The sequence below is a fragment of the Ictidomys tridecemlineatus genome, chromosome 15, assembly GCF_052094955.1.
Source record: "Ictidomys tridecemlineatus isolate mIctTri1 chromosome 15, mIctTri1.hap1, whole genome shotgun sequence".
Lineage (NCBI taxonomy): Eukaryota > Metazoa > Chordata > Mammalia > Rodentia > Sciuridae > Ictidomys > Ictidomys tridecemlineatus.
The window spans coordinates 44667366-44681485 of record NC_135491.1 but is presented as its reverse complement, the minus strand read 5'-3'; the positions used below and the strand labels follow the sequence as shown (position 1 = coordinate 44681485).

The window sequence follows — 14120 nt, the reverse complement described above, 5'->3', positions numbered from 1 at the left end:
GAGAGAGAATTTTTTTTTAATATTTATTTTTTAGTTTTCGGCGGACTCAACATCTCTGTTTGAATTTGGTGCTGAGGATTGAACCGGGGCCACATGCATGCCAGGCGAGCGCACTATTGCTTGAGCCACATCCCCAGCCCCTCTATAATCTTATATGTATGTCTCAGTATTATTCATGACAAGACAAAGCCCTGTTCATATTGTTTTTTCTTTGCTTTTTTTTTTCTTTAAACAGTACCTGAGGTTGACCCCGGGGCCTTGTACATGCTAGGCAAGTGCTCTACCACTGAGCTGCATCCCCAGTTCTTTTATTGTTTTATTTTGAGACAGGTCCTCCTAAGTTGCCTGGGATGGCTTCATATTTGCAATCCTCCTGCCTCAGCCTCCCAAATAACTGGGATTATAGGCATGGATCACCATGCCTGGCCCTGTTCCAGTTGTGCCCATTGATCCACTGACAGATTTTCAAGCATTTTTCCCCATCCAGCTCAGGATCTATTCCAGAACTGGGTACTGTACCTAGCCATCATGTCTTGTTAGCTTCCTTTAATCTCCATAGGATACTTCTGAGAAATATAAAGAAATCAATTTACCTTGGTGGAATATTCTTTTGGACAGCCCACGTTGATGTCAATACCACCTACATTATTTTATCTGGAAAAACATGAAAGAAAAAAGGCAATGATCATTCAAACTGAAAGAAGATGGTAGACTCAAAAGCATGCGTGGGTCAGTGCTCATGAACCTCTCACTGTGTCTCTGAGCATGAAACACACCACCCTCCATGACAGACCTCATCTGAGCAGAGTTCCAGAGGAAAAACAAAGTGTCTACACATCTGAAAAGAGCTAGGTATTGAGGACTCTGCTACACCTGAGTTGCATCAGATAGCTCAAATACTAAGTAACATTCATACTCAATTCAATTCCAGGTCACCATTTCTCACTGGGGTAATGAAAGCCATTTGTCAAGGCAGAGAAGTGACACAAGCACAAGAGCCCTTTGCCAGAGTAACAATTCTGGCAGAAGTTACAACGGACTGCCTTCATTTGCTGGGTGACATGGGTAGCTTACTCCAAACAATTCTCAGATGCTGAAAGGACCCTACCTTATTCTCTGGTTTGTACAGTTAATAGTCTGTGATCAACAACAATTACTACCTGAGTCTCTTCTTGCTATCACTCTCATCAATAACAAAAGCTAACATTTACTAAGTACTTCCAATGTGTGACAAGCTCCATATAACATGCCTTATTTCATTTGTCCTGCCCTGTAGCAGAAGTTTGTATCATTTCACAGAGAAAGGAACTAAGTTATTAGCAAGGTTAAGTAACTTCTTAAGGTCACACAGTCAGTAGCAAACCCAGAATTCCAACTCAGGTCCACCTAAACTCTAAAACCCACTCTTGAAGAAGGTACTCTGCTGCCTTTGTTAACTCAAGAAGTGACAGGCCTTACCTACACTGAGAGTTAAAGCTTCAAGACTCACAGTCAGAAGTATTCCCAGAAAGGGAATCCCATGAATAAACATTAAAATTGGGCCTCCACATGAGGATCTCTGCAGTCTGGGAACAGTGGGTACATTTGAATCCCAGGACAGTTTTGAGATGTCATAAACAGGAAAGGAAATCACCCTCAGCTAAAAATAGCAATGTGCCAGGAGACATAAGCGTGGTCACCTTCAAAGTCACCAGTGACATTAGAATCTCTTAACTCACAGGAGAGACAAAGGAAGCTCAAGAGGGAGAAACTTACATAAGCCTGGCCACAGCAAGGGCTCACTATGCATCTGAGGTTCCCTAGAAACACAAAAGGCTTCATTAACCAATGCCCTGATAAAGGCAGAAGTGCATGACAAACACATCCAACCCCTTCCCCCACACACAACATGTTCATGCCAATAAGCAGAATGAGTCAGTTTTCTCCCAAAAAGCCAGCCTAAAAAATTAGCCACTGGTAAAAAAAAATGATGGACTTGGAAAACCTAAACAATGTCATTAATGCAGTTACTTTCCAACATACAAAAACATGAAGATAATCTTTTTTTTAGTATTTATTTTTTAGTTGTAGTTGGACACAATACCTTTATTTATTTTTGTTTATGTGGTGCTAAGAATGAAACGTGCTAGGCGAGCCCTCTACTGCTGAGCCACAACCCCAGCCCTATGAAAATACAGAGAACATTCAGATACTCACAACTTGGGAGTCTATAATTATATATACTTGATCACATGTCTACCCATTGCATTTAGCTTTTTAAAACCTAAATATCTTCAGGAGCTATTTCTAAAAAAGCACCAAGAAATGTCCAGAGCAAGACAAGAGAGCTATATAGTTCTTACAATTCTAACTACCTAGGTGCAGTGGTTTACACCTGTAATCCCAGGGGCTCAGAAGTCTGAGGAAGAAAGATCACAACTTTGAAACCAGCCTCAGCAATTTAACGAAGCTCAAAGCAACTTAGTAAGACCCTGTCTCAAAAGGGGTTTAATGTCTTGAGTTCAATTCCTGCTACCAAAAAACCCCCAAATTTAATTGCTCTTGAAGAAATCTAATCCATTTGATAGGAAATAAATACAGATGACACAAAATCAAACACCATGAATCAATAATCAATGAAAAATAAATATAGAAGTCATGCTGCCAAAACAAAAGATTCCTATTTTTTTTTTTTTTTCAGTTTTTGGCGAACACAACATCTTTGTTTGTATGTGGTGCTGAGGATCGAACCCCGGCCACACGCATGCTAGGCGAGCACACTACCGCTTGAGCCACATCCCCAGTCCCACAAAAGATTCCTATAATTAAATAAATTAAATCTGAGACTTGCAGACATGTAACAAACTGTGACAGCTTGATTTCCATAATCTGTCTCCAATACTGTAAGCATTTAGGAATGACCCTTTGAAAAATGGTCAAGTCTTCAGGAAGTCCCTGCTGTGCAAAGTAGCTCAGGCACTCAATAGTGGCCAGCACAGGACCCAAGTAATGAAATCCAGGAGACAGGAAGACTCAGGAGGACACTTGATATTAGGATCTCATAAACATCTGGAAGACCACCCTGCTCTGTTCTCTTTCACCGGTGCGGAAAATGACTCAGTCATCAGGGGCCACAAAATCCACTGTTCTAAGCACCTCTGCAAGAAAACAAACACATGGGATGCAAGTTCAGACTAGCCTAAGCCCTGGCAGTGAACACGGCCAAGTATAACCTTGAAACGAAAAAAGGGATCATAGATGATTCCTACAAAACAAGTATGCACTGGGAGGCATCTAAGGTGCTGATGATGGTCCATCTCACGACACAGGTAATGGGTGATTACTTTATAATTATTTGTTAAACTGCATGTTTGGGTTTTATGCACTTTTTCTGCATGATTACTAGCACTTTACAATTTTTTGAAATACTGGAAAGAAGGTACATACATTGAACTTTGTGTTTCAATACTGGTCCAAACTTTCCTGGAAGGTTATCCTTTGAGGTGCAGCAAGTGATCATTTCATTTGAAAAGAAATTTTTAATTTGTTCTAATTAGTTACACATGACAAGCAAATGATCATTTCTTAATTACTTAGAGTGAGTCAGAAAACTGGAGTGGATCAGTCAATCTTCACTATTATTTACAGTTACATATTTTTAAATGTATCTATTCAGTAAAATTGATTTATAACCCTAAATCAATACATGTGGTGTTTCTAGTCATTCAGGGACAGATGCTAAGACAACAAATTGGAGTCACCTGTCATACACATCTCCAGCTGAGTTCAAACACGGTGTCACTTGTCTTCTTGTTTTGGCTCTGATACTGTAAAAATATGCCCTTTTATGGCATATTTTGCCCTTCATTTTTTGTATTTTTGTGTTTTTTGTTAGTGATCTCACTGTTTAAAATGGGTCCAAGCATAGTGCTGAAGTTCTGTCCAGTACTCTTAAGCATGAGAATCTTGTGTTAGATAAGCCTGGGTTAGGCATGACAATACAGTGCTATTGGCTCTAGAGTTCAAGATTAAGGAATCAATAGTATATTGGGTGGAGCTGCCAGTTTGGCTCTGTGGTAGACTACATGCTTAGCATGTACAAGGCCTGGGTTTGATCCCTAGCTTCTACTAAACAAATAGTCTCTGAATAGAAACCCACATAAAATGAGTTTAAGGGCTGGGGAGGTGGCTCAAGCGGTAGCGCGCTCGCCTGGCATGCGTGCGGCCTGGGTTCCATCCTCAGCACCACATACAAACAAAGATGTTGTGTCTGCCGAAAACTAAGAAATAAATATTAAAAAATAAATAAATAAAAATAAAATGAGTTTAAGTGGTGATCAGTTGATGAAAATGTGTCCAGAGGCTAGCAAATTTCTAATCTTGTATATCCCCAAGGGTCACTTGGTTCAGTAGTGATTTTAGTGTTCTCAGCAACTTACTTGAACATTAACAAAAATCAACTATATCTCATCTCTCCTTATTAATGAAGCTCTACAATAGCTATTGTGGGCCAGGCTATATGGGCAATGACTAAACAGACTCCATTTTACTCTGAGACTCCATGTCACGTTGAAAAATGCTTCTTCCTGGGAAAGCCCTGCCTCTGTCCCCATCAACTGTTGCTTAGCATAGCATGCTTGGCAACACAAAATGGCAATTCATATACAATGTAAAATCGTTCTTTCTTTGGTTCCCATTTTTCTCGGACAATATACCCTGTCAGAGATTGATTGTCTAGACCTTAGTAACCATTCTTTAACTTGTAGTCACCTAAGGTCATTTTGATCCATTCCCCCACTTCTGCTTCTGATTTTAAATCTAATGACGTTTGTTTATGGTTTTGAATCATAGCAACAGCCACTTATAATTAATATGGTTTTGAACTCTAAAAGGTGAACTCAAACCCCAAGAAAGGTACAAAGGGTATAGACTCGCAGCCCACCCCTTAGCCCACCAGCTGCTGATATGGACCACCTGGTGGTGAATAAAGATGGTTCTGGGACTAGGGTTGTGGCTCAGCGGTAGAGCACTCGCCTAGCACGTGTGAGGCCCTGGGTTCGATCCTCAGCACCACATAAAAATAAATAAACAAAATAAAGATACTGTGCTCAACTACAAGTAAAAAAAAATTTAAAAAAAGATGGTTCCACCTCCTGCTTTAAGATTAACTCAGTGATTTACTGCAATCTCGCCATAACACTACCACATTAACTTTCAAAAATGACTACTATAATACAAAGAGACAATGAGGTAAATGAGAAAATAAGCCTATCTTGAAGGCTGTTTTGAGAACTAAGACCTTTAAAGCACGTAAAGCATTTCTATAAAGGGAATATGTAATTATCATCCGAGCACTGGACAGATTAGATGCCTAAAAAGACATGTTGGGAGAAGTAATCGGTGTCTAGCTCAACCCTGGCAGAAAGAACTGAGAGAACCACGAAAACTTGGATGTAACTATAATGAAGTTTACTGATAACAGCAAAATACTGACATGCCAGTAAAGGCACTAGAGAAACCAATTCTAATGTATCTGACTTGCAAAAATGTCCTAGTAGAAAAGTAAATGGCAAAACAATATGTATGACAGGATTCCATGGGAGGGAGGTATAGATATAAACAGGTCACATATTTATATATTATACATTATTCATAAGATATGTGAAAAAATCCATATTATTCCCCATTATGCTTAGTTTTAGGGGACAGTACTGGGGATTTTACCCAGGAGAAATTTACCATGGAGCTACATCCCAGCCCTTTTTATTTTGAGAGAAGGTCTTGCTGAGTTGCTGAGGCTGGCCTCAAGCTTGCAATCGTCCTGCCTCATAATCCTAAATTGCTGGAATTACAGGGATACGCCACTGCATCCAGCTTAATTTTTTTTAAAAAAATTTATTTAAATATTTATATATGAAAACTATCTTTATTCTTATATGGTGCTGAGGATTGAACCCAGTGCCTCACACATGCTAGGCAAGTGCTCTACCACTGAGGCACAACCCCAGCCCCTGATTAACTTTTTTAAGTGTGAGATTATGAAGGATTTTCATTTTCTAGGTTATACAGATCTGTAATATGTTAGCTAGGCTGCCCTTAATGCCTCTCAGGGCCTGTTGAACTGCTTGTAGCTTTGAAAGATGAGCTATTGGCTATCATTGGAGCAGTGGAACAGTGAGACCATAGTCGCATAGTCTTTCACATAACACAGGAAGAATAAAATAATGTTTTTCTCTTAAGACTTTTAATTCATATCAAAGAAATATACACAGACAAATATCCATCAAACAGAACATCCCCAGCCCTATTTTGTATTTTATTTAGAGATAGGGTCTCAATGAGTTGCACTCCGCCTCATTTTTCCGGAGGCTGGCTATGAATTTATAATTCTCCTGCTTCAGCCTCTGGAGCTGCTGAGATTACAGGCATGTCCCTAGCACCATGCACACCTTTTAATTTTTTATTTTGAAAAAGTCTCACTAAATCGTTGAGGCTGACCTCAAACTTGTGGTCCTCCTGCTTAAGCCTCCTGAGTTGCTGGGATTACGGGGCTACATGACCACATGGGTTGTTTGCCTTTTTTAAAGAAAGGAGACTGAAATGATAATACGGTAATTTTGCCATAATCACATATCAAATTTTATGTTAAAATAGATCTATCATTCCTACTTTGTAACAAAGTCACTGGAGACGTCTCCTGTTGCCTTGGAGCACCTATAACAACCATCGCTGTGTCCATCACACTGAAATGTGACAAGTTTGTCCTATCGGCTATAAATCTGGAACCTCAACATGAACAACCCTATTGTTGAGCAGAACACCTCTGTATTACCTGTGTGACCTTGTGTAGGCCCCTTAGCCTCTTTTTTGAGATCTCACTTGTAAGAAGGTCATGGTGCATTTCTCTGGGTGTGTGTTCAGAAAGATGTGTGTATTGCTCAGGATCAAAGGAACGGCCGGCCACACATCTCCAATGCATCAAAGGATAAATCTTTGGAGCAGAATGAGATTAAAAGGACCCGGTCTTTGCTTTTTTTCCCAATGTGAATGTTTTTCCACATGTCCAAATTTTCTTTCTTTTTTTTTTTTTTCTGATACTGGGGATTGATCTCAGAGGCATCAACCAAGTGTGGCATAACCCCAGCACTTTCTTCCTATTTTATTTAGAGGCAGGGTCTCAGTGAGTTGCTCAGGGACTTGCTAAATTGATGAGGCTGGCTTTGAACTCAAAAATTTCCTGCCTCAGCCTCCCAAGCCATTGGAATTACAGGAATGGGTTACTGCGCCCAACCCAAATCTTATGTTCAGGCTCACATCCAAGGAGCATTCCCTGACCCCCTAATGTACTCAAATCTCTGCCTCTCCAACAGGAAAATACTTAGTATCAGGGTCATGCAACCTAGCTGTCTATGTTAATCATGACTGTCAGGCCAGTTTCAGAATCTGGGTTTCGCTTGCCCCTCTGTGGTCTGGGCTGTGCTCCACAGAGAGTGGCTATCTGACTATGGGGGGAGAAGCTAGAGGGGGTGTGCAAGCAGAGATCTCTCCTTTCTCCCGGCTTTCCATAACATACCAAGAATCGTCACCTACCCCTCAAGTCACACATTCCTTCTGTGACCTGAGTAGTGATGACATCACAGCCTCAGTCTCCATGGCAGGTTAACACTAGGAATCTTCTCTACCAGTTCTCTACAAGACACCAAAGTGTCTGGTTGATGGAGAAAGAATGTCTGACCAGATATTCTATATTCAGTCTAACTTGTCCTCTATCTCCTGGGAGAGCAGTACAGCAGGTAGGCCTAGGCCAGGTATCTGTAATGGAGCCCTTAGTAAACACACAATCTCACTGGACTGCCACACATTACTTTTGGGTTTCCCCATCACACCTCAGAACTTCCCTACCCATGAGTAAGACCAAAGGTCTGGTGCTCCTACAAGGACCCACAGTGTTTCTGCTCACTGCTGAGGGCAAGTGTTCAGAAAGGTGCTAATCTTTATCAATCTAGCCTTCCCCTTTAGCCTCCCCCAGTGCTTCCTTCAGAGCACAGCACACTGGTACACACCTATAGTCCCAGCTGCTTGGGTGGCTGAGAGGTGAAAAACCCAGGAGCTGGGCTCAAGGATGTTGGTAGAGAACATAGTGAATGAAATCTGGGAAACAGGGTAAGAGCACTCATCACCATAACGAAAGGGGGCTTCTTTATCAGATCCTTTTTAATAAGAATCCTACAGGAGCCTAATATGCTTTTGTTTTCAAGTGATAAGAGACAGCTATTGGCCTCTCATGGAATCTCACCTTCACACCTAGACACCTTTATCATACTGTCATAGATACACTCACATGGACCCCCTCACACACATCCCAGTCTGAACTGCTGAGGAAAAGGGTGGTGTCATGCAGTTGGGAAGAACAGAAGGGCCAGTCTCAGTGTTACCAAATCTGGAGGTCTGAGGAAATAATGTCTCAGGAAGTGGATGTGAGAAGGCTACTGGACCTAAACTTGGTACCCAGAATTTGGATCTCAATCTCTTAATCCCTCTGTCTGAGTATATGACCTTCAGAAAATGGTAGACTTGGGCACAGGTGACAATTATAGTCCAGCTACTCAGGAGGCTTAAGGATCACTTAAGCTTAAGAGTTTCAGGCCTATCTGAGGAAACACAGCAAAACACCATCTTAACAAAACAAAAAAGGTATTAGAAAAATCTATAAAAACTGAGGTAAAAAACAAGCTGTATGATGGGGCCCCAAAAGGAACTGCCAAGGTGGGAGGGGTTCTAAACCAATTTATATTAGACCATTTTTTCCAAACCTTGAAAATAATTTTCATTAAGCCTCGAAATGACAGACTTTAAGAATTTTTTTTAATCAGTTGTAGAAGGGAGAAACCGAGAGGGTGCTGCTTGTGGTAATTTTGAGGTTTCACTGTTCTCTCTCGGATTAGAGAAGAGAAACCCTGTTCTCCTGCAGCTTCCGTTGGCTCCACAGAACTCAAGTACTTTGACAGCATCCCTTGAGGAGACAGGCAAAGCATCCATAGAGGTCACAGGCAAAGGCTGTGTTTGAATGCCAAGCAGAGAAGAGGGCTTCAGTCAGAAACAGGAAGCAACAGAGAGCGAGGTCCTGGGGGCAGAGTGTATAAAGCAGAAGGAATTAATCAGTTCTGGTTTTCTTTCCAGCAGCAGTGCCTCCCATGTCTCCTTCTACACTTGCATACTACCATGTCCTCTACCAAGGATGTGGAGAAACCCAGGTGGGCTGGCATGGGGAGACATACTGCCTGGTTGGTGGCTACCAGCTCTATGGAGATGCTCCCTTGGCCACTCCACCAAAGGCCAAAGCAGAGAGGCCAGCAGAGAAGCCAAAGCAGAGAGGCCAGCAGAGAAGCCAAAGAGAAGCCAAAGCAGAGAGCCAAAGGGGCTCCAAAAAAACACTGTGCTCCAGCAGAGGTGGAAAAGGCTCTGGGTTTCCCTAGCCCCCAAATTCATGGCTTCAAGCACACTGGCAAGACCCCATTCCCACAGAGGCTTGCAGGCTGAGCCTCTCTATAGAGGACAAATATTTCAATTTCCAGGTCAGCTAATGAAACTTCTTTTTTATTTTTAAGCTAAAATTCCTGTTTTTTAGAGAAATAAAAATTTTATCGTTGCTGTGTGTTACATATAAAGTTATTCCAATACACAAAAATTTAAGATATGGACTGCAGAAGATTTGAAATGAATTTCAGTGGTGTCACAGCTAGGGCCGTGGTTTAGCTTGTCATGAGGAACTACAGCAGCTTAAGCTGGTGTCTTCACAGCTTGGCAGAGACTTAGCAGTATTTAAAAGCCATCCTTTATACTCCTTCTTTTCAATGGCTATCACGCTGACTTCTTTGAAAACAGTCTTCTCATTCTAAAGGGCTTTTCTTCATCCATTAGCTCATGACTGCTAGTTGGTTGACGCCATATGATGCTTTACATTTAATCCTTGAAAGGAGGGAAATACCAGGTGGAATGCCTCCAGGACGTCACACACAAGCCTTGAAGACCCTGCATGTAGCAGAGCACACTGGAGCCTGGCAGGCCTCACTCCAGCATCTATAATACCTTTTGTCATGGTATGGGTATTCAAATCTATTTTCCCTTATAAAGGTTAACTATATCAATATGAATAATCCAAATTAGGTAGCTTTTACTACATATGTTCAGCTAATGCATCTTCTGAAGTGATCTCCACTGCCCCTACTAGAGACAGTACCTCAGTCAATCTGCATGAGCCTTTCACAGCCAGGGGTCCCCTTCCATGTCAACTGGCCACAGGCAAGAAACCTCAGAACATGGGTTTTGAAAGGAGAGGCTCCTTTGAACATGCCAGGGCTGAAGCTAACCTTGAAGAAGACCTGCCATTTCTCTGCTCAATCCTCTGAAGTCTCTCCTTGGTCAGAAGAGAGAACACTCGACACTCTCCAAGGGGAGGAGGAGTCAAGTGTAGAGGGTTGGGGGGCATAGTGGCCCACTGGTGCCCTATCTACCAAATAGGTCCAGCTCTGACTTATTGCCAGAAACATCAGCACAAACCATCAGGTAGGCTTCCTGAAACTAGTGCCTGTGCTCTCAGCGAGCACAGTAGCTACCTGGAACAGGAAGGGTTGGGGAAAGGCAGTAGCGCCACTCTGAGCCTCACATGCTCCTTTATCCCAACCCATTATGGCCACAAGACACCCCCTACTCCTCAATAATTTTTTCTGTAATAGTGTTTGACTTGAAATTCAGGTTGTTCAAGGTCAAGCTTCAAACCATAATATCCCCTTTAAGTATGTTCCTACATGGAGGACTTGGTTTTCTAAGGTCTTCTGTCTTCACAAGGGACTCTCGGGTACGGTTTCCAACTGGTAACATCTGCAATGATGCCTAGGTGAACTGGATCAGAAACCAGGTCAGTTCATCAAGAAATGAGAGCCTTGGGCTGAGGATGTAGCTCTGTGGTAGAGCACGAGCTGTAGCATGCATGAGGCTAATGGGGTTCCATTCCCAGAGCCAAAAAAAAAAAACCAAAAAACTGATGAGTGCTTCTGTGTGTAGGTGGTGTATGTGAGTGAGGGAGGGGCAGGAATGAGAAGATACAGGTCCATCTTTTACATCCACCCATCTGGCTATTCCATCATTCAACAAGTGTTTATTGAGAACCTGTTATATCGCAGGCACTGTGCTAGCTGCTTGGAACATATTACTGAGTGAGGTGGTCCAAGTCTCTTTCATCGAGACCCCCCATCAACAAAGAATGAGAGACAATTTCAGAGACTTGGTTGTAGCTCAGTGATAGAGTGCTTTCCTAGTGTGGGCACAGTCCTGCATTTCATCCCCAACACTAAAAAAAAAAAAAATTAATTAAAATTACAATAAAGGAAAATGAAAGCATAGAGTGATGAGGAATACTACATTATACAAAAAAGTCACAGAAAGACCCTTTAAAGTAAGGGCATTTCATCAAGGAAGGAAGCAAGAGACTGATATGAGGACTGAAGAGAGAACATTCCTAGATCAAAGAGCACAGGAAAAGATCCTGAGGTAGAAATGAGACTGAACTACCTAAAAAGCAGGAGAAAGGCTAATGTGACCAGGAAGGCTAATATTCTCCAAATATAGTTGGAGAAGTACGTGAGAGTGAGACCCCAGTGGGCCACATCAGCAATATGAGGAGTATGGATCTTGTTTTAGATGTCAAGGGGGAAGGGGGAAGTCATAGGATAGATTTGAACAGGGTAGTGAAGAAATCTGATGAAGATGCCAAAAAGATCACTCCGGCTGTGTGAGCCTTGGCAGTAAGGTGCTGGCTGTTACCAGTGGAATGCCTATCTCAGCAGTTAAGGAGACAGTTGGTGCTGGGGAATGGGGGTTGGGAGCAGTCAGAGAAGGAACAGTACAAGGTTTGGCCAGTGTCATATCAGCGGCCCATAATTCACAGGGTGGCCTGAGCAACAAAGCAAGACTGTCTCCAAACAAATTAATAAAATTTCTAACAAATACTAGTTCATAAGAAAAACAAAGAGTAGAGGAACATGTTCAATGACACCATGGGATGCAATCAGCAAACTCAAAAAACAGAAAAAGTCCTAAGGACAAGAACATGATGTTTTTTCAACAAATAAATTGCAAGGAAGATAAAAGAAGGAAGAGAAACCTAAAGATTGAGCTGAAAGGTTAATAAAAAAAAGTACTTGTCACTCCGTTTCTCTATATGCTTAACAAAACACTGTTGAAATCTTAAGAACTGTTTGCTAATCTTGTTCCCAGAATGTGCTGTCCCCAACTATGGACTGTCTGCTAATCTTGTTCCCAGAGCCATAACATACATGTAAAATAGTTATTATGATTCAAATACAATTTATTATTTAAAAATTGGACAAGCAAGGAAATTTCAACATGATAATTTATAATAACAGAAGTGTTATTAACATTTTTAGAGTCATAATGGTATGGCAGTGGGGGATTTTTGTTGTTGTTGCTAATATTTTGTTGTTCCTTTGTTCTGGTACTGGGCATAGAACGCAGGAGCTTGTGCATGCTACAGACACACTCTACCACTTCTACTACTGAGTTACACTCCAAGCCCTTCTCTCTACTTTTTCTTTTTTTTTTAATCTATGTTTGACTTTTTCTCTTAAAAAAAAAAAAAAGATAGTTTCTCAAGTACAGTTTAATGTTCAGTCAGACTTGCAATCAGTGTGGGCTCAGATGGTGGCTTTGCAGTATCAGCCAGCTTGTGGCAGCCACGGATGGGAAGGAGGGGTGCAGTGTGCCAAAGAACCAAGTGCTCTTACAGAAGAAGCTGACAACCTCACACATGAGCTGACCACACTGAACAAAGACATGTAACGTCTGAACTTGGAGGTTAAATGTCAAATCGTACGTGCTGTGTAGATGTTTCTTTGGTCAGAACTGGCTCCCACAATTGGTGCCCCTGCAAGCCACCTTTCTGCTTGTTATGCGAGAACATGTGATGACTGGAGAGTTGTCCAGCCGCTTCCCTGAATGCCGCAGCAAATGGCCAGCACCAGTGGCTGAGCAGCAGAGGATGTCTGAAAAAACAGACGGATATACGGAAACAGAGGCCTTTCCTGGTGAAAGGAGCGGAAGTAGAGGGATTCAAGGAAACCATCTGTCCTGGCCACGAGGGACCACTTGTTCCTCTGCCTGCCCAGCAGCTCACTTTTCCCACCAACATAATGAGGCTGGTAAAACTCTACCTCACTGAGTGTACTGGAACATGCCAGTAGTTCCAGCCACCTGGGAGGCTGAGGCCAATGAATTGCCCTCAACAACTTAGCAAGACCCTGTCTTGAAATAAAAAATTAAAAAGGAGGTTGGGGATGCAGCTCACAGGTAAAGCATCCCTGGGTACAACTGCCTGTACAAAAAAACAAGAAGGAAAGAAAAAAATTAAACTCCTCTGTAGGCTATTGTGAGGGTCACATGAGCTAAAACATCAAACAGGTAACACAGCTATGGACACACAGTCACATAAGCTGCTCTCATCATCACCATTATCATGTGTCCTTGTTCCATAAAGTAAGAGGAGACAGCAGTCTCCTAAGTGCCAAGTGCAACAAAATAGTTGGCACCCTTGCTGGGAACTGGTGGTGCAGGGACAGGTGCCAGCACAGAGTGGTGGTGGTCACAGAGTGCTCAGTTCATCTGCCAGATCAGCAGCAGGCAAGTAAGACTGCTGTGAGGAGGAGGAGGAGGAGGAGGAGGAGGAGGAGGAGGGGGAGGAGGAGGAGGAGGGGGAGGAGGAGGAGATGATGATGGAGGAAAGCAACGAGAAGAAAGAAGACCATGAGGAGAATGGAGAGTTCCTAGCAAAACTTTAAGCAGGGTGTGGAGAGGATTCCCCATGTTCCTGTTTGTAGAGAAGTCAGATTACAGGAGAGGGTTTGGATTTGGTGAACCTCTGGCAATACCTGTCCCCATCCAGGGAACTGATGATCATATATGGTTCAGGAGGCCATCTGAATCCCAGGACACACCCCCCCAGGATCTTGCTGGAAGCCAGCTCCTGCACCCTGGAACACACACTGCCTGCTGAAGGTGAAAGCTCAAGGACTCAAGACAGCATCTAGACCAATCTTAGGACATAGGCTCCCAGTGTGTGTGCTAAA

General features: G+C 42.4%; 1 protein-coding gene across 6 annotated transcripts in view; it reads right to left on the bottom strand.

Annotated features, from left to right (window-relative positions):
* Positions 1-588: 588 nt before the first annotated feature.
* LOC144370891 (uncharacterized) overlaps positions 589-14120 on the bottom strand; it is a 44209-nt gene continuing 30677 nt past the window's right edge. For all 6 annotated transcript variants that reach the window (XM_078032555.1, XM_078032556.1, XM_078032558.1 and 3 more), the window contains 2 exons: positions 1756-1799; positions 589-654 (listed from right to left, as the gene is read on the bottom strand). In XM_078032555.1, the coding sequence (XP_077888681.1) occupies positions 646-654; positions 1756-1799 (53 nt within the window). In that variant the 3' untranslated portion in view covers positions 589-645. The remainder of the gene's footprint in view (positions 655-1755; positions 1800-14120) is intronic.